Raw genomic sequence first — 21,708 nt, forward strand, 5'->3', positions numbered from 1 at the left:
TGCTATGATCAACATAGTAATCATCGGAACCAGCACCACGCACCAACATCGTATCAACATCTGGCCAAATCAAACATCTAATAAATAACCGTAGCATAAACATAATAACCATAGCATAAACAATGAAAAGTAGGGAACCGAACATATATAACATAAAATCAGGAAAGTTTAGGCAGTTCTAATCAACATCTTGAACTCAGAATATGTGCGCGACAAATTGGATAAATAAAATTATTTTTTTATTACAATTCCAACGCATGTGTTCTTAACTTATTGTTTGGAATGACGGAAGAGCGGGGGAGGCGATATGGGTCAAGTGGTAGTAAAAATGATTCCATCCGGGCCCTTGTATATAGTACTCTGTCCACTTTTATACATACTGCATACTATACACTACCGATATACGGGGTCGCCTAGCTCCATTAGATCCGCTACTGATCTTTGGGGATCGTGCATTCGTTAGAATGATGTCTAGAATTAGGTTTAATTATTTTGCATTGGGTGCACATCTCCAACATATAGGGCAGGTCACCATGAAAGCATGTGACTGCAGCCTTGGAATTTACGACATAGACTATCTTCTATGGGGTGGAATACGAGGCTGTACGACCCACTTTGTTGGATGCAGTCGAAAAGCTGGGAAGATATCCTGGTATTCCCATCTGGGATATACTAGCTGGGTCAGACTGGAGCCTTTTAATGATCATCTTTGAGTTCTGCATAGCTAACGGATTAACTGTGTGAGGCCGCGGGACCATGGGGTTTCTCAACGCTTATTTTCTCAAGCACTCATGAGTTTTTTTTTTTTTGAGAAACCTACGTTCTCAACGTTTGTCGAATCGGAACAAAATCGGTTTTGAGAATCTTTGAGAAAGTTAACGATGCAACGATCGGCCATCTGAAATATGGGAAATTGTGCTATTTGTTTTTGGTAACCACTTTGCAAAATGTATTCAATGTTTGTAATTGAAAAAAAGGCGATTAAAAACTTATTTTCTATTTAAAGCTCCAAATAAAGCTTGAGTGGCTTTATCAAATCCTTAGAGAAAGAAAAATTGACGACGGCCACGAGCTCGCGTGTGAGAATAAGTTTTGAGTACTTGAGAAACTAAAATGAGTGCTTGAGAATGTTTTCTTAGCTTGAGAAAGCCCCGTGGCCCCGCGGCCTGATATTCCTATGACAAGACTTTTGTGGCTAACTGTGCAGTGGTTGGTTGTCGGTGTTATCATGCTCTTTCCCGTTGGTGGGTTTGATTCCTGGGGTATTTGTGCCACGCGGGGTGAGGACGTGTATCAACGTCATGCGTCCATCAATCAGGAAGAGTCATGTTTCCCATCCCTACTCCGTTTATTTATCCTTATGCTACATGTTGTAAATCGCTAGTTTGCTTGTGATGAATGACTGTAGGTGTATGAATGTAAGAAAGAATGTCCATGATGTGTATCATTTTTGGTGGGGCAGACACGGATTGGGACAGAAGATCTTTGCATGGATGAGGTCCTTGCAAAGATATTAATCCTCGATCTTTGCATATCGAGATCCTCCAAGCACCAAGGATGAAATCCTCCAAAACCTAAAAAACTTCAAAAACTTGCAAGAGATGTATACTGTCATTAAAATGCCATGAAAGCTTGAAACCCGTGCTACTTTTACTGGACCATTCAAAACGGACTTAATTAGACCTTAGATGTTTCGGATTCTCAAAGACTACCTTTATGACGACCGTGAAAATGACGCCGGATGACAACGTACAACACGATCTCAACCCTGTCACTTTTTTGAATGGATATTCCAAAACGAACTGTATCAAATGACGACGAATTGCGCGATCTCGACCCCTGCTATGAAAAATTAGTCCATTCGAGAAAAACTTGGATCCGTTAATATCTGCAGTGTCCGAGTACACCCGAAATAAGGTGTCTTTCGATGATTGCGAGAACGAAATGTCTAGCAACCATATATATAGTATTATTATAGTCTAGCATTTAGCTATACGACCGAATACGTTCCTCCTGAATAAAAAAAAATTGTTAGAGGACACAAATTTTGAAAAAAGCAGTGGCCTATGGCGAAATGAAAAGAATCTCCTACAAATATCATTTAGATATACATGTTCTAGAATGTATCAAATTTATTTTGAATAAAAATATTAACTTTTGTGTCTTAACTGTTACCCCAATATTAAATAAACGGAACTGCTAACTATCCGATTTTTGTGAAACTAAACAGTAGCCCGTGTTACCATTTTAACCCTATTCCAGGCAACCGGCTAACCGGGTAGCCAAATCGATTTTGATTGCTCATTTCTCTAATTCTAGGAATCCGATTGACTTAAAATTTGTAATATGTGTGTAATCCACAGCCATCTTTCACTGGAATTTTTCACTTCGAATTTTTTTTTTCGTAGAACCCCTACGATCATCGATCACAGGCCCTAAAATTGTTGTCGGCATTAGAGGGTGGGAGAAGGTGCAAATGGTTCTCCAGCCACGGGGCCCCAACAACCATCTTTCAGGAGGCCCTTGTCGCTAATACTCTGTCCACTTGTAGACATACGGCATACTACAGACTAGAGATTTTCGGCGACCGCCTAGTCCGCCTACCGTTAGATCCGCCGCTGGTTCATGCCGGTGTTTTTTTTTATTGTGGATGTGCATCCTTTCCCCTGCCTGCAGCGTATGCATCGGGCAGGAGACAATGTGGCAGTATGCAAGTTGCCCGCTGGATAGGAGCAGTCCCGCGACACCGCCATCATTCGGCACATCTGCATGCTTGCGTGGGTTCTAGCCGGGTATGAACCGTCTGCCGTAGCAAGGGCTGACTATCCGGCTACATGATACTCAAGTGCTGAAAAGGCCGGGATGATCGCGTAAGAACTTATCATAGCAGTCCACACCCGGGAAAGAGTTTGTCTTGGCTTTGTTCCTGTCGGGCTACCGCTACGGCGCGACAAATCAACGGAATGCAATCGACCGAAACATTAACCTACCGATCCGAACCCATTCCAAGGCAGTGCCGGTCGCACGGCGTCATGATACCGAATCCAAGCCAACAAGCCGCCAGATTCTGGATGGACAGGTGCAGCATCATACGTGCACCGTAATAAACAAATCCAGAATCCTCTTTTGTATGGATTCAATTCAACATATTTTTACACTTGCGTCTGCTAGCTGAATTGGAAAGAAATGTTTTACATATCACATGCACGTTTGCTTCGATCGTGTGTCTTTTTAACACCCCCAACATCAGAGCTGGTCGCGAAGATGGTGGTGCCAATCCAATGGTTGTGTTGTCTCTCAGGTAGCGAGATCAAAAATGCATGGACTTTGTAGCCGCAGCGGATGAAAATGTACGCATCTCTGATGCTATCAAACAGTTTTGGGATTTCCACACACACACACGCACACACAAAAACACGCACGCACACACACACGCACACATGCACGTACGCGCGCACGCACTTACTTACGCACGCACGCACAAACACACACGAACAAATATACGTACGTGCGCACGCGAGCACGCACCCACGAAAGCGCCCACGCGAGCCCGCATCCACCACCAACCCTCTCCCCATCCCGCACGAGCGAGTATGGCTACCTTATCGATAGAACGGCTGGTTCTTGTACCGGTAGAACCGGATCGGGACACGATAGAGTAAACGGCCACTTTCCCCGCGTTGTGTGTATGCGTGTGTGTGTCGAGACCCGAAAATTCGAGGAAGAATTCGCAGACATTTAAAAAAAAATCTTTTATTGCCTATATTGACTGTGTTACCTATTAGTTAAGACTGCCTATTAGAAGGTCCTTCAAGCGACAAACATGTTCAAATTGAAAAATATTAGATTAGTGTTAGACGTTCTCCAACGTTTGTTTCAAATAGGCTTCGTCACCATCGATTGGCACGGGCATCGAATGGTCTCATCAGCAGCGGCACGAAATAAAATAAACCAGCAATACACCGATAACACATTAAATCCCAATCCAGCTTCTCCCACAGCGTCTCAAGGTCACACACTAATTAATAAATGCTAACACCCACCAATAACAATACACAACCGCAATGCACATGTATGAATCAACGCATACACCACAACACCCAATCAGCGGGTGGCGGAAGGCACGGGCTGAAGCTCAAGTAATACAAAGGCAGGGTGAGGGAGGGAGAAGAAGCGGACGAAAAAATGGGCGCCAATAGCTCTGGCATCGCGGAAGAAATGGTTTAAAATTAACAGTCGTTAATAATTAACCAGAGTCGTTAAAAATTGCAAGAATTTGGTATCGCGAACGCATTGAGTTCATTTGTTAATTTTAACGACTGGTCCTATGCCGCCGTTAAACAAACGACTGTCAAGAGCGTATGCGATACAAATTAACAGTCGTTTAATTATACTGTTCGATTTTTTTTCCCTGTGTTTGCCTACCCGCTGCGCAACGCGATCGAAAACTTCTCAACCTCTCGCTCAATGTAGCCCGCACAACAAAATCGAGCAGTTTTTGAGCTCGCTTTCTAGCTCGCTTTCCGCCGAAACCGATCGAGAAAGCGAGCAGAAATGTCCGAAGAACCGATCGAAGCTCTTGATCGGTTGAAGCGTTTACGGTATTTCGAGAGAGCGCACTGTATGTGTTTATCTCTTTCTGACAAAAAAACTCCGTTACACGACCGTGATGGCGCAAAAATGATAGTGACCGAAAAATAGTTCACACCCACGTTCTCTTTCTCCCCTCCTTCTCTCCTTCCTCTCGTCCCCATCTTTTCACCTCGATTTATCATTATTGTTTCCTTCTCTTTAGCTACATTGAGCGAGAGGTTGAGAAGTGTTCGATCGCTTTGCGCAGCGGGAGCTAGAGAGCAAGAACCAATAATGATAAAGCGAAATGAAAAGATGTGGAAGAGGGGAAGGAGAGAAGGAAGAGGGGATAAAGAGAACGTGGGTGTGAACTATTTTTCGGCCACTATCATTTTTGTGTCATCACGGTTGCGTACCGGACCCGCTGCGCAAAGCGATCGAAAACTCAGCGTCTCGCTCAATGTAGCTAGAGAGCAAGAACCAATAAAAGGTAAAAGGATGGTGAAGAGGGGAAGGAGGGGAGAAAGAAAACGTGGTGTGAACTATTTTGCGACCATAATCATTTTTGAACCAACATGGTCGCGTACCGGAGCTTTTTTTGTCAGAAAGAGACATACACATACAGCGCGCTCTCTCGAACGATCGTAAACGCTTCAATCGATCAAGAGCTTCGATCGGTTCTTCGGACGTTTCTGCTCTCTTTCTCGATCGGTTTCGGCGGAAAGCGAGCTAGAACCCGAGCTCATGAACTGCTCGATTTTGTTGTAAGGGCATCCAGACACTTATTGCCAGTCAAATTATGAGTGTGTGTGAGTTATCGTCCGAAAATTTCCGCCTGAAATCATTTTGCAAATCAGCTGTTATTGGGCCGCTTTCCGTTTTAAGTTTGTAGGCTGAAATTTCAGTTTGTCAGCTGTTTGCATTGTATAACAGTTTTCAAGCAGCTATCTAAGTGGGTATAACATACAGGTGGGTTCCCAGGTGACAACTGTTCTACATTTTTAGCTTAAACTACTTGTGAACAGCTCGATTTAACCCATTGCCTCATATAAACGTTTGAAAACATGGGTGTGTGAGTGAACAACACACGAAGTTTATGTCAGAACTTCGGTAGAAGCCGGGCAAACAGGAAGCTTGCAGTTTCGTCCTCGGTGTACAACAATCAAAACACTGAGTAAGAAGAAATAAACGATCTATCCAGGAGTATCAGAATAGCAGGGAAGCGCATTGACCAACAAAAAAAGTGAAAGAGTGTTTTACAATATACTTTTTGTTTCATACGGATTGAAAAGTACACACCCGCTGCGCAAAGCGATCGAAAACTTGTCAGCCACTCGCTCAATGTAGCTAGAGAGCAAAAACCAATAACGATAAAGCGAGGTGAAAGGGAAAAGAGAGAAGAAAGAGAACGTGGGTGTGAACTATTTTTCGGCCATTATCATTTTTGCGCCAACACGGTCGCGTACCGGAGCTTTTTTGTCAAAAAGAGACATATACATACCCGCTGCGCAAAGCGATCGAAAACTTGTCAGCTACTCGCTCCATGTAGCTAGAGAGCAAAAACCAATAACGATAAAGCGAGGTGAAAGGGAAAAGAGAGAAGAAAGAGAACGTGGGTGTGAACAATTTTTCGGCCATTATCATTTTTGCGCCAACACGGTCGCGTACCGGAGCTTTTTAGTCAAAAAGAGACATACACATACAGCGCGCTCTCTCGAAATACCGTAAACGCTTCAACCGATCAAGAGCTTCGATCGGTTCTTCGGACATTTCTGCTCGCTTTCTCGATCGGTTTCGGCGGAAAGCGAGCTAGAAAGCGAGCTCAAAAACTGCTCGATTTTGTTGTGCGGGCATCCCGCTGCGCAAAGCGATCGAAAACTTGTCAGGCACTCGCTCAATGTAGCTAGAGAGCAAAAACCAATAACGACCCGCACAACAAAATCGAGCAGTTTTTGAGCTCGCTTTCTAGCTCGCTTTCCGTCGAAACCGATCGAGAAAGCGAGCAGAAATGTCCGAAGAACCGATCGAAGCTCTTGATCGGTTTGAAGCGTTTACGGTATTTCGAGAGAGCGCGCTGTATGTGTTTCCCGCTGCGCAAAGCGATCGAAACTTGTCAGGCACTCGCTCAATGTAGCTACCCGCTGCGCAAAGCGATCGAAAACTTGTCAGCCACTCACTCAATGTGGCTAGAAAGCAAGAATCAATAACGATAAAGCGTGGTGAAAGGGAAAAGAGGTGAGAAAGAAAACGTGGATGTGACACATTTTTCGGCCATTATCATTTTTGCGCCGTCACGGTCACGTACCGGAGCTTTTTTGTCAAAAAGAGACATACACATACAGCGCGCTCTCTCGAACGACCGTAAACGCTTCAATCGATCAAGAGCTTCGATCGGTTCTTCAGACATTTCTGCTCGCTTTCTCGATCGGTTTCGGGGGAAAGCGAGCTAAAAAGCGAGCTCAAAAACTGCTCGATTTTGTTGTGCGGGATGTTTTTTTTGGGCCGGTAGCTTTTGCACAACGTGATGACAATTCTCAAAATGGCACCAGCAAAAACGCTTCACTCTGACGTTTCAACTGTTATAATAAGCTTAAAGTCGTTGATATCGCCAGCTCTTTAAGCTAACTTTAAGCCTGCTCTTTAAGCTTCCAGTAGCTCGAAAAACGAAAAAATCTACTCGAAAATGTCACTTGGGTTTATCCCCAGGTGCATGAATTTAGATGGCAGATTTTTATCGCTTCTTCTGAATGAAGATATTAAGAGTGTTTTGTGTATTCATCAAGCTACCAGAAAGCTTGTCCGAGCAAAAGTTTTCACCCATCTTGTCAAAAAGTGATATTCAAATTTGGTTAAAAAAACATGCTATGAGACCACCTGGACTCATACACTTTGATTCTGTATTCCATCTCCAGATCTCTTTTATGCACCTTGGGATAAATGTAAACACCACCTTTCGCTTGTTTTGCCATTTTTCGAGCAGGTACTCGAATCTAATACTGGGGCCCTTCACGATTCTTGTCAGTTTCTTGTATGGAGTTTGACAGTTGGAGGCTGAATTCATGTATAAACTCCATACAAAACCATACATAAAATTAGTTTGCAATTTTCAGTCTAGATTATTCCAGCCTAAAAGCTAGCACAAGATTCGAGTACCTGCTTAAGAAATGGCAAAACAAGGTAGTGTTTACATTTATCCCAAGGTGCAATTAAGATATCTGGTAAAGGAATCCAGAATCAGAGTGTATGTAGTCCAGGTGGTCGCATAGCATGTTTTCCAAACCAAATTTGAATATCACTTCTTTCTATGATGGTTGAAAACTTTTGTTCAAACAAACTTTCTGGAGTCTTGACGAATACACAAAACACTCTAAAAATCTTCATTCAGAAACAGAACTGTAACACAGTAAGAATAGGAAGTAAGCCTGTATAGGCCGGTATGTCCACGTATGACGTTTACGCCAAATATGAGAAGAAGAATGCGTGTCATGTGCCCAACTCTTGTATAGATCGAGTCCCTCACTGATACTCACTATCCTGGTATTTTGGTACACCAATCAACTAACTGGTATCCAAATGAATGATTACTATGGCAGATCTTAACTACCTACACCAAATTTGAAGTTATTACACAAGATAAGCAGAAGCGAAGCGTTGGGATAAAATCGTTTATATAGTTTTAGTTCTCCTCAGATTGCATATTTTCTATTTTTAATAAAAACGAGACATTAATGTTATCCCGTGTGCAACCGGGTAAATCAGCCATTAAAAAATAAAAAATAAACAATATATTCAAAATTATGTTTTCATTATATCATTGATTGAATTCAATCAATATATTAAAGGTTATATACAAACCAATTTGTTTCGATCCTGCTGCATCCTTGAGAATTATGTCCGTTCCGTCTTCGCGCCGCCAGGTTACGATAGGTTCCGGATATCCTTTAGCCCTAAAATAAATAATTACTGTCATTGATTTTTTTAATTTTCCGATAAATTGGTATATTTGAGATACAAATATTATATCCAACACAATGTTCTTTCCGGGCTTCCATATTTAAAAATTGGTAAAATGTCTATACTTAAGATAGGAAACTTCGCTGCGTCTTGCTCTTTTTCTCGTGCGATCTCCGTCCCTCCTTTAGCGCTTGTTTCAAGTTGGGCTTTTGATCACTCCGCCCTTTAACTGGTCTATACCACTTTATCTGAACTGAAATGGTGTTCGAGGCATCATTGATAATTCGTACTCACTGTTTCCCGCACAACAAAATCGAGCAGTTTTTGAGCTCGGGTTCTAGCTCGCTTTCCGCCGAAACCGATGGAGAAAGAGAGCAGAAACGTCCGAAGAACCGATCGAAGCTCTTGATCGATTGAAGCGTTTACGATCGTTCGAGAGAGCGCGCAGTATGTGTTTATCTCTTTCTGACAAAAAAGCTCCGGTACGCAACCGTGATGACACAAAAATGATAGTGGCCGAAAAATAGTTCACACCCACGTTCTCTTTCTCCCCTCCTTCCCCTCCTCCCCATCCTTTCACCTAGCTCTATCATTATTGGTTCCTGTTCTCTAGCTACATTGAGCTAGTGTTTGAGAAGTTTTCGATCGCTTTGCGCAGCGGGTTATCTCGAGTTGTCTTTCTCTCGCAAATGGGTGACTGTTGCGACAAACGCATCGGTGGCTAGCTGGGTCACCGTAACTAGAACAGCTAGACTACGACAGGTGGCGCTAACAGTACGACGTATACAGTTCTCGGAAGGATCATGGCGATTTAGCATCCGTGAAGCTGGATAATCCGTGGTGATCGTGGTGCCGTCGTCCGAAAGCCGTTAACCCCATTCGTACGCTAAAGCCGCTAAGAAACCAGTGAATTTTTTAACACTTGTAAATTGCGAAATAAACGGTGTTTAAGAAAACTAGTGAACGCGAGTTTTGTGCGAATCCTTTCGGTAGAATCGACGGTTACTTGACGTAACATTTAAAAAAAATCATTTTCTCACTAATTGGATTATTCGCTTATTTCGTTACCGAATAAACCCACATGCTACGTGACGAAATGGTGAGTGAAATGAAAAGTACCAGCGCGTGTGGTACATGCAGTGAAAAGGCGATGGTAGATGTGTTCCACTTTGATTGTGTCGAGGAAGACGAGACGGTTCTAGACCGGGAGTGGTACTGTGAACCTTGCTGCAACAAAGATTTTCCGCCGGCTGAAGAACCGCGAGATGTTGAACTAGAGCATCGCGAGGTAGATCCTCCACTCGCCAACCCTTCGACCAGCCGTATTGCGCAACCTACTGTGGAAAGACGAGAGGTGTATCCTCCGTTAGTAGACCAACAACGTACCACAGACAAAAAAGACCGTGCAGTTTGCCTTGAATCTACTGCTCCGTTGACTACCGGCCTACGTCGCCGGTCTTCGTTTGCTAGTGCGCCTGTCGCGCCGTCAACGAGCCGTGACTCGAAACAGCGCCACCTTATAAAGAAAAGTAGTGACACCATCACGGAAGAGATGGCTCAGCTGTTTCGACGCCTCATGGCAGCCGAGACTCCCGTGGTAAGAAAACGCGATCGTGAACCGCCAAGCGTGCCGCACACTCTGGAAGAGAAGCTAAACGAGGTGGTTAAGAACATCACAGCGCTTCTCCACCCCGGGGAACGAGCCAATAGTTCCCCTCGTCTCAGCTCTACGGCGTATTCAGATGAGATATACGAGCTGAGCCAAAGTCAGGTGTCTGCACGCCACGTGGTAAAAAGTGAGCTGCCTCAATTCTCGGGTGAATACGAAGACTGGTTAACTTTCATTTCAACCTACGAGGATACAACGCAGATGTGCGGGTTCTCTCCCAGAGAAAACATAATCCGGTTGAAGCAAGCCTTGAAAGGAAAAGCGCTGAAGGCGGTGCAATGCCGCTTGAGACGCGCCGAAGATCTTCCAGAAGCCATCAAGACACTCAGGGAAACGTTTGGAAGACCGGAAATGGTCATAGATTCCCTTCTCGACCAGATCCGCCATTCACGACCGCCGAAGGAAGATCGCCTCGATAGCATTGTAGATTTTGCCCTGTCCGTAGAAGAAATCTGCGCCACCGTCAGGAACAGCGACGTCGAACGACGCTACGACGGACCGGTGCTACAAGAGTTAGTGGGATTGCTTCCCCCCTCAATGAAACTAGATTGGGGAAAGCACTGTTTAACGTTAAAACACAAATCTCTGGAAGAGTTTGGGAAATATATGCGGATGATTAAGAATGCCTGCCTACATGTCATCGCTCCAGTGCGTAATGAACGTCAACGCAATCCTCGACACGTCAACGTACACGCTGCAACAGAAAAGATAACGAATTCCGACCAACGTGAATCATCTACATACATAAGGTGCGCCTGCGATAACCACTGCAACGGCCTGATGAATTGTGACGAATACCGACACATGTCAGTCACGCAGCGGTGGAACCTTATTCGAACCAGACGACTGTGCAGGAGCTGCTTGAAATCTCATCGAAGTGAGTGTCACGAGTCGCGTCCCTGTGGATTTGACGGTTGTCAGTTTCGACATCATGCATCTCTACATCAAACCGGTTCCACAAGTAACTCAGGTAAGTATCGTAGCAATTTTCACTCGACCGATAACCTAAACGTTTTGCTGAGATACATTCCAGTAACGCTGTACGGACGAGGAAAGGTCGTGGAAACGCTTGCATGCCTGGACGAAGGCTCATCAGTTACCCTGATGGAACAAGGTCTGCTACAGGAACTAGGCCTAAATGGATCCCCACAACCGCTCTGCCTCTCATGGACCGGGGGTCAACAACGTGAAGAAAATGACTCGGTGACTTTAGCCATAGATGTATCCGGTACAGCACAACATGCACCACGTTTCGAGATGGCTTCAGTAAGAACGGTACGAAGCCTAGGTCTCCCGGGTCAACGTGTAATGATGGAGTCATTATCGTCCAAGTATCGCCACTTACGAGGTCTTCCTATAAGCTCATATAGTGATACAGCTCCTAAGCTACTCATAGGGATCGACAATTGTCGTCTGACACGACCTTTGAAGGCCATAGAAGGAGAACCCTTTGAACCAGTCGCCACCAACACACGTTTAGGATGGATTGTGTCTGGACACTGTGCTCAATTTCAGGGCGATGGATGGAAAGTAACATTAGCGACGCATAACGCGAGACTTTGCGTTTGTTCTAACCTAGAAGCAAGATTAGATGCCGTTCTTAAAGGAAGCTTCGACTTGGACAAGTCTAACGGTACACCACCACTACCAAAGGCAACGAAAAGAGCGCTAGACGCTAGAAGTTTGTAGAAGGAAGATTCGAAGTAGGGCTCTTATAGAAACGAGAAAATATGTCCTTGCCAAATAATCGCTCGATGGCCCTACGCCGCCTCGATTGCCTTGAGAAACGCTTGATTCGAGAACCAGAGCTAAGAGTAGCCATGAATGCAGTGATCAGCGAACACATCAAGAAAGGCTACGTACAAGAACTTCCTAAAACCGAGAAAAGTATGATGTCGGCAAGAACTTGGTACCTGCCAGTATTTCCTGTCTCCAGAGCCAACAAGCCCGATAAAATCAGAGTAGTGTGGGATGCTACAGCAGAATTCCGTGGAGTATCTCTAAACTCTATGCTTCTTACCGGTCCTGAACTCCTGACACCACTCATCGTCGTACTACGCAGATTTCGAGAGTACAAGATAGCTGTCGCTGCCGACATTTCCGAGATGTATCATCAAGTACGCGTCAGTCCCAACGATCATGATAGTCAGAGATTTTATGGAGGTGGAACGAGGATGAAACTGAACCGAAGGAAAACGTAATGAAACGAATGACATTCGGCGCCGCTTGCTCACCTTCTTATTCTTCTTTTTTTTTTCTTCTTTGGCTCAACAACCGATGCCGGTCAAGGCCTGCCAACACACTTGTGGGGTTGGCTTTCAGTGACTTATTGATTTCCCCCCATAGCAGGATAGTCAGTCCTACGTATGGCGGCACGGTCTATTTGGGGCTTGAACCCATGACGGGCATGTTGTTAAGTCGTACGAGTTGACGACTGTACCATGAGACCGGCTCACCGGCGGCTTGCTCACCTAGCTGTGCTCAATTGGTAAAAAACTTGAACGCTGAACGGTTTCAAGAAAGGCTTCCGATTGCAGCACGTTGCATCAAGGAAGACCACTACGTAGACGACATGCTGACGAGCCAAGAGGAGATATGTGATGCGATTAAGCTTGCCAAAGACGTCTTATACGTCCACGAACAAGGAGGTTTCCCGCTGCACAACTGGATATCAAACTGTGAAGAAGTACGTCGAGCAATTGGTACTACGTCTAGCGAACAACAGAAAAATCTCAACCTTGAACCGACTGTGACCACTCAGAAGGTCCTCGGTATGTGGTGGGATGCAGAACTAGATGTCTTTCGCTTCAAAATCCCTCCGCGTAATGAAGACTTATTGCTGGGAACCACTATTCCAACCAAGCGTCAGATCCTAAGTATGCTAATGTCTATATACGATCCTTTAGGACTAATTGCTGGCCACCTCTTTTTCTTAAAGGTAACATTGCAAGAGACCTGGAGGATGAATGTTGGATGGGACGACGAGGTTCCCCAATCCATCTATGAGATGTGGAGTCAATGGCTTGCACATATTCCAACCCTCCAAAGCATTTCGATACCACGCTGCTATCGCGAATCTGTGACAATAACTGAATGCAAAATACAACTGCACGTATTCGTCGACGCTGGTAAGGACGGCTATACTGCTGTCGCATACTTCCGGTTTGAGACCAACGACCACGTTGAGGTCGCACTAATAGGGGGAAAGACACGCGTCGCTCCATTGAAGTATATTTCAGTACCTAGGTTAGAGCTTCAAGCAGCTGTTCTTGGGCTTCGATTAGCGAAATCGATTTGCGAATCGCATCGAGAAAAGGTTCAACAACAATTCTTCTGGACAGATTCGAGGGACGTTGTATGCTGGCTTAATGCTGATCACAGGCGTTATAGTACCTTTGTAGCACACAGAGTTGGTGAAATCCTCGAGCATAGTTCAGCCGAAGACTGGAACTGGATACCAACCAAAACAAATGTTGCCGACGAAGGCACGAAGTGGTCAAAGATGGACAAACATCTCACAACCAGCGCATGGTTTACAGGACCGTTATTCCTGCAAAACAAAAAAGAAAACTGGCACCTTGAAGATCCAAAAGAAATGACAACAACTGAAGAAATACGCTATAACGTTTGTAGTCACGCTCAGATAGAACCCCTCATCGAATTCAGTCGTTTCAGTCGCTGGAGGCGACTGCTATGAGCGATAGCATACGTTTGGCGATTCATCAGGAACGCTCGATCACCGACTGATAAACAGATGGGAACCCTCACGACGGCAGAATTGGAACTTGCTGAACGAACTATAATCTTGCAGACACAGCAGTCCGTATTTCCAGAAGAACGACGCCTTCTAAAGAAGATTGAATGCGAGTCCAATACTCTTAAATACCTTCCTAAAAGCAGCCAACTGTATAAGCTAAGCCCTCAACTCGATACGCTCGGCATCTTACGAGTTAAAGGAAGAATAGATGTTTGCGAATATGTCGGATACGAAACCAAGCAACCGATAATACTCCCGAAGTCCGGACATGTAACCGAGTTGATTGTTGATTATTACCATCGAAAGTATAGACACGCCAATCACCAAACCGTCATGAACGAAGTGCGACAACGTTTTAATATTCCTTCTCTACGCTCCGTATGTCATAGAGTGAGACAGAACTGCTGTTTTTGCAAAGTCAGAGAGTCTATGCCATCAGTGCCACCTATGGGGAACTTACCTGCAGCCAGATTATTATTATTATTATTATTATTATTATTTATTTAATCTTCAACGGGCCGTATGGCCTAATTAAGATGTAACAGTTCAATTGAGAAAAAAAAAATACATAGCAAAAATAAGATTTACATCGCAATTCACTGCGGCCACGGCAAAAGCCGGAGACGTTCCTTGAAGCACTGAGTTGAGATATCGAAGTCGAAGCAATCCGAGACAGTGTTGAAGACAGCCGACATGCGGAACATAGGGTCAGACCGACCAGCACTGGAACGGGGTTGAGCGAGCCGTAGAGTTTCTCTAGACCTAAGTGTTCGGGATGGTGCATAGATATCGACTCGATGCAACAAAGGCGATGAGTCGATAGAGCCATTTAGCAATCCAGCGATGAAAGAGCACTGTGCATTGCGTCTTCTAACCGAAAGAGGTTCAAGGCCTAGAAGACGGCACCGCGCAGCATACGGAGGAAGATTATTGCGATCCTGCCAGGGAAGTAGGCGTAGGGCATATCTCCCTTTATCAGGCCATTCACATTCACGGGCATTGACTACTTCGTACCATTCATCGTAACGAACGGACGGCGGACCGAAAAGCGTTGGGGCGTGCTATTTACCTGCATGACCGTTAGAGCGGTACACCTTGAAGTAGCATTTTACTTGTCAACAAGCTCGTGTATAATCGCCATAAGAAACTTCATCTCTCGCCGTGGAACGCCAAGAGAAATGTATTGCGATCAAGGAACCAATTTCATAGGTGCAAATCGAGAATAATCAGAAGCCTTGAAAGGAGTAAACATGCAACAGCTGATAGAAGAACTAGACGTTCCGCACACTCAGTGGAAGTTTAATCCACCAGCAGCTCCTCACTTCGGAGGCACATGGGAACGGCTCATACGCTCCATAAAAAAAACGTTTCAGAATATTCAAATAAGGAAACACCCGACAGATGAGATACTGAACGGCTGGCTCATTGAAGTCGAAGGCATAATAAACTCTAGACCGCTTATCGAGGTTCCGGTTAGACTAGACGAAGACAGTCCACTGACACCCAACCATTTTTTACTAGGTTCATCGGGGGGAGCAAACCCACTTTCAACGTTTGACGACGGTCCGGCAGCGTTAAGGAATACGTGGCAAGCTTGTCAACACTATACGAATGAATTTTGGAAACGATGGGTAGCGAGCTATTTACCATTACTTGTAAAGCGAGTCAAATGGTTTAATCCAAGCAAACCACTACAATACGGTTTTGTTGTATTGATAAGCGATGAGCTAGTTCCTCGTGGTTGCAGGCCGATGGGCCGAGTGGTGGAGACAATACCCTCAAGAAATGGCGAGATTAGACGAGCTAGGATAAAAACCACGTCTGGAAAAATTTTGGAACGACCGACCGTCAAGCTAGTAGTTATAGCATCACCAGAAGATGAAGGGTTAGTGGACTAGCTACCCACCAACAAAGAGTGTATCCAACGTAGTGGACACACCGAGGGGGAGTGTTGCGACAAACGCATCGGTGGCTAGCTGGGTCACCGTAACTAGAACGGCTAGACTACGACAGGTGGCGCTAACAGTACGACGTATACAGTTCTCGGAAGGATCATGGCGATTTAGCATCCGTGAAGCTGGATAATCCGTGGTGATCGTGGTGCCGTCGTCCGAAAGCCGTTGACCCCATTCGTACGCTAAAGCCGCTAAGAAACCAGTGAATTTTTTAACACTTGTAAATTGCGAAATAAACGGTGTTTAAGAAAACTAATGAACGCGAGTTTTGTGCGAATCCTTTCGGTAGAATCGACGGTTACTTGACGTAACAGGTGACATACAGACAATGACTGTTCGCGCTTGGCGGATTCAATTGTGTTCGTTGACAAACAACAACTTGTGACAAAATTAAAACAAACTAGGCGGTTGATACGATTTGACGCATGAAGTTATATCTTATACTGCACAATGAGCAAACAAAATCGACCTGTACACGTGTCATTGGAAGAAGCGTGAATTCGGAAGGAGTGGGAAGTAGGAAGAATTTGGATAAGATTACGGTGTTCGTGAAAGCTAAGGTTCCAGGTATTTCCTTATAATAAATAACTGTTTGCAAAAACACGCAGTTCGATGTGCGCCGCGCATTTCAATTGGAATAAAATCTGTAGGGAGAACTTTCTGTTTTGGAAAAGTTATGAAAAACCTATAACAAAAATCTTCAAACCTTTGGATATGATCATTAGATAAATTACATAAAGACAGGAAGGGTATAGTTCTGCTGAGTAAGGAAACACATTTGAATTTGAAAAATTAAGCCGCCAGTAACAGCGGAGATAGATTCTTCTTCCTTTTCATTAGAGGGCCACTGACGACTGAACGGTTCGTGCGGACATGGCCAGTCTCCTCGCTCCAAGCACCTGACTTCAAGGTCAGGGAATGATTCTTCCGTCCTCGAGACATGTGTCAATTAAAGTGTTCAGTCCACCTTTGCCACCATTCAGATATTCAGTACATGGAACAGTATGAAATATCCAGCAGAACTATATGAACTGCCGTGTTTAAATCCTATAGCTACACTATCATCGAAATCCTAAGAATTGGAAATGTGGTTTAATTATTATTATTTTTTTTTTTTTTACATTTCTCAGCAATGCTGGGAACTTTTCACCTACCCCGGGCTATTCAAATGCCAAAGGGGCTTAGGCTCTGTGGATCTCATTCACCAGTTTTCTAAATATTAATGAGTTTGCACCGGATGTTAGTTATGGTGATTCAGGAACCTTCTTACAGTACTACATGTTGGAAGAATCACCGCCTTTTGAATCCTGGGTAGTTCTATCTGCAGTTCGAGCTCATCCAGGGAACGTAAGAGGGCCATATGGACAATTCCGGTCGCCGAGATGACTACCGGAACAATGCGGATATCCTCCAGATGCCACATCTGCCTCAACTCCTCTGCCAGATCATGATACTTCGTTACCTTGGTGGCATATGTTGTCTGAACATTTTGGTCTAACGTTACAGCAATGTCGATGATGGTAACTCGTTTCTTTCTTTTCTCGTAGACTAATATGTCTGGTCTATTGGCACGGATGAGGATGTCCGTTATAACTTCGCGATCTCAATACAGCTTTATGCAATCATTTTCCAGGACCGGATCTGGGAGGTATCGGTAGTAGGGTAAAAATTGCTCTACCAACTTGTGCCTCAGTGCAAGCTGCTGGTGTATAATTTTGGCAACGTCGTTGTGGCGATCGAGATACGCTGACCCAGCTAGCACTGGACAGCCGGCAATGACATGCTCGATTGATTCTCCTCCTGAATTGCACTTTCTGCACCGGTCTTCCACGTCTTCACGCAATATATACCGCCGATAGTTCCTCGTCGCAATTACTCGGTCTTGGATGGCTACCATGAAACCTTCTGTCTCCGAGAAAAGGTCACCCCTCACAAGCCAAGTGTTAGATGACACTTTGTCGATATGTTCCAGATCCAGTTGAGGGGGGTGCGTCCCATGTAACTCCTTCTGTTTCCACGTTGCGACTTTTTCATCGACGGTTTTAATGTTGCAATGCAGCTGGTAATCTTGCTGGGCTAGATGCAGGGTGCTGTATCCGTGGTCTGCTTTACACACAGTGCGGTATAGTTTATGTCGCAGCTGATAGATCTGAGAAACACAAAGTGCCTGAATGTCAATGAAACCTACCCCTCCTATTTTTCGTGGCAGGGTTACTCTCTCGACGGACGCTTTTGGGTGACGCATTCGGTGCTTAGTAGAAGCCACACGAATTGTTCGCTCCAACGCTTCCAAGTCAGTCTTAGACCATTTCATCACCCCAAAGCTGTAGGTCTACAGAGGCACCGCAAATATGTTTATTGCTTTCACCTTGTTGCCGGCTGACACGAAGCTCTTCAGGATACAGCTAACACGATGTAAGAACTTGTTCTGCAGCTTATTCTTGATCGCCGTATGGTGAATACCGCTGCATAAAACCGAGGAACTTGTACGTTTCGCCTTAAACCATGTTGCGGATTTCCTCTTGTTCGCTAACACGGAAGCTATTGGCATCCACTACTTTACCTCGGTGTAGATGAATTGATCGACATTTATCGGTCGACATACGGTCTTTAACAGGTAGTGCAGCTTCTGTACTGTTTCTGCGAACAGTTTCAAGTCATTTATAAAGAAGGTGTGGGTAATTCTCGTGCTTATTTCTTCACTCTTGAGTAAGCACCCAAAGTTACATTGCTGGTTGAGTGTTCTGCTAAGAGGGTTCATAACAAGGCAAAACCACAACGGACTAAAGGTGTCGCCTTGGAAAATACCCCTCCTGATATTGAGAGCTCTTGACTGTAGTACAACTTTTCCGTCGGTAACGTGTAGAGATGTACTCCACATACCCATCGCGTGCTGCATCGCAATAGCACGAATCAATTGTTACCTCACACATTCATACTCACAGAATACGCAGTATAACGTTGTCCCGCACAAACACATCCACGAAACCATTTCTGTTACAAGACTTAATCATCATGAGTGCACTCACCTGACGAATACTTCTCCCGCAATGAACGGTAAACCTCAAGATACGACACAAGAATATACATACACCGCAAACAACCTGCCGCTTATCAACATACCTGCCATAGTTTATAACAATCAAGCAGTGATGAACACTGCTTTTGTTTACCCTGTTCCTGTTCCTACATCATCTCCCTACGAACACAATCTGTTGACGATCGATCAATCAGAGACAAATGACAACAACGCAGCTGCTTTCATCCGTGACTATGAAACAGTAAATACAAACAACACTTTACATGCAGAGGTTGCTTCCTCAAATTGTTTTAACGATCTTACGTTTCATATCAAAATGCTAGAGGATTAAAACTAAATGTCAAACGGTATTCGAGTATTTATTTATTTATTTATTTATTTATTTATTTATTTATTTGAATCAAAGTTATCGGGCTGTATGCCTAAATAACTTAATGCTTACAGAGTACTAGTTTGAAGTATGGCCCTAGAACTAACTTGAATATGCTGACGCAGCTGACTAACGGATTGATTGAAATCTGCTGATAACCCTAACCTATTATACACATCAATCATTTTGAGCAGTGGATCATTGGCACCAAAACCAGTCGATCTAAAAGGGCTTCTTAGTAGCTCTCTACTTCTAAGACCTCTAGAGGGAGTAGAAAAGCAAATAAAATTTAAAATGTCAGGTGCACCAAAATCTCCAATTAATAATTTATGCATAAAAGTTATCTGAGCCGTATTTCTCCTATGCTGTAAAGTCTCTAAGCCAAATAGTAAACATCGAACACTATACGAAGGACGTGGAATTTGGTTTGACCAGGGAAGACGATGAAACATAACACGTGTGATTTTTTTCTGATTTTTTTCAATTTTATCTATGTATGTGATTTGATGGGGACACCAAACTACACTGGCAAATTCCAGGATAGGACGGACTAAGGAACAGTATAATGTTTTTAAACTGAAAGGATCTTTAAAGTCGGCCGAGACACGTAAGACAAATCCTAACAGTTTAAGAGCTTTAGTGACGATAGTTTTATAATGGCTGGATAAACTAAGCTTACTGTCTAAAATAACTCCTAAGTCCCGAACCTGAGAAAAACGTGGAACGCTGTCTTCATTGATTTTGTAGTTAAAAATAATAGGATTTTTTTCTTTGAGAATGTTATACAAATTCTTCTTCTTCTTCTTTGGCACAACAACCGCTGTCGGTCAAGGCCTGCCTGTACCCACTAGTGAAGTGAGCTTGGCTTTCAGTGACTTATTGTTACCATAGCAGGATAGTCAGTCCTACGTATGGGGGCACGGACTATTCGGGACTTGAACCCATGACGGGCATGTTTTTACGTCGTACGAGTTGATGACTGTACCACCAGGCCGGCCCAACTTACATTTGGGGTTATACAAATACATTTGCTAAAATTAAGTAACATTTCATTATTAAAACACCATGCAGAAAAATAGTTTAACGAGTCTTGTAACATTTCACAGTCGTCAGAATATTTAACAGGTAGGAACATTTTTAGATCGTCAGGATATAATAACAATTTAACATGAGGAATAGCAAACACGACACCGTTAATAAGTATGATAAATAGTAAAGGTCCCAATATACTCCCTTGAGGAACACCAGATAAATTATGGAATGTGGCAGATAAACTAGTTCCTATCTTAACGTTAATGCAACGATCAGTTAAATAACTTCTTAACCACTCAACAACATTTGTGTGAACACCATACTTTGATAATTTAGATAGCAATAGAAAGTGGTTGACCTTGTCAAAAGCAGCGCAGAAGTCATTATAAATGACGTCAACCTGTAAACCCTTGTCAATATAGGAGTGGCAAAAGTTAAGTAAGTATATTAAATTGGTCTCAATCGATCGTTTCGGCATAAAGCCATGTTGAACATTAGAAATTAATGGTGAAAAGGCTTGGAGCATATGACGAGACATTATCTTTTCAAACAGTTTACTGCACGCACATAACATTGAAATTCCTCTATAATTGCACACATTAGTTTTGTCAGATTTTTTATAAACAGGAAACATCCACGATGATTTCCAAAGACGCGGGAAGCATTTCGATTGCAAGGATTCGTTGAATAGTTTGGTCAGTATGGGAATGAGAGCAGCCTTGCAGTTATTGAGAATTGCGCTGGGAATATTGTCAGGCCCAGGTGCGCAGGAAAGCTTCAACAACGAAATAGCAGATTCCACCTCATCATCGTTGATTAGTGGTGTGCATAAATTAACCTCATCATTTATGAAGGATAAAGCCGATGTTGAGTTAGACGGTACCGAGGAATTGTTGGTGTACACAGAAGAGAAATATGAGACAAATGCATTGCAAAACTCTTCATCTCCGGTAATGGTGTTTCCCTCAAACTGCATCGAGGAAGGAAGTCGTCCACAGGATTCCTTATCTTTAGCAAATTTCCAGAAAGATGTGGGATGTCGTTTGATATTGATTTCAATTTTTCTGACGTAGTTGGCGTAGGCGGTTCGGTTCAGCTGCTTATATATTTTGAGGCGCGAGCAAAATTTATTTGATTAGTCCTGTTTTTTAGTCGATGCAGTTTTTTAAGGGCCCGTGATCTTCGACGTTTAGCCAAACGTAGTGCAGAATTGGTCCATGGTGGATGAGAACGAACATTAAACCGTGGGATGAATTGTTCAAACAGTTCATTCATTTGAGAAGAAAATTCAGCCACACTGTCGTTGATGTCGTCAAAATCAGCGATAGAATCCCAGTTGATTTGGTTAAGTGCAGAAAC

General features: G+C 43.8%; 1 protein-coding gene across 2 annotated transcripts in view; it reads right to left on the reverse strand.

The window, feature by feature from the left end:
- LOC121593904 (lachesin) overlaps positions 1 to 21,708 on the reverse strand; it is a 226,892-nt gene that overhangs the window by 33,745 nt on the left and 171,439 nt on the right. For both annotated transcript variants that reach the window (XM_041916677.1, XM_041916668.1), the window contains exon 5: positions 8,428 to 8,519. In XM_041916677.1, the coding sequence (XP_041772611.1) occupies positions 8,428 to 8,519 (92 nt within the window). The remainder of the gene's footprint in view (positions 1 to 8,427; positions 8,520 to 21,708) is intronic.

Source organism: Anopheles merus, chromosome X (assembly GCF_017562075.2).
Source record: "Anopheles merus strain MAF chromosome X, AmerM5.1, whole genome shotgun sequence".
In the NCBI taxonomy this organism is placed as follows: Eukaryota; Metazoa; Arthropoda; class Insecta; order Diptera; family Culicidae; genus Anopheles; species Anopheles merus.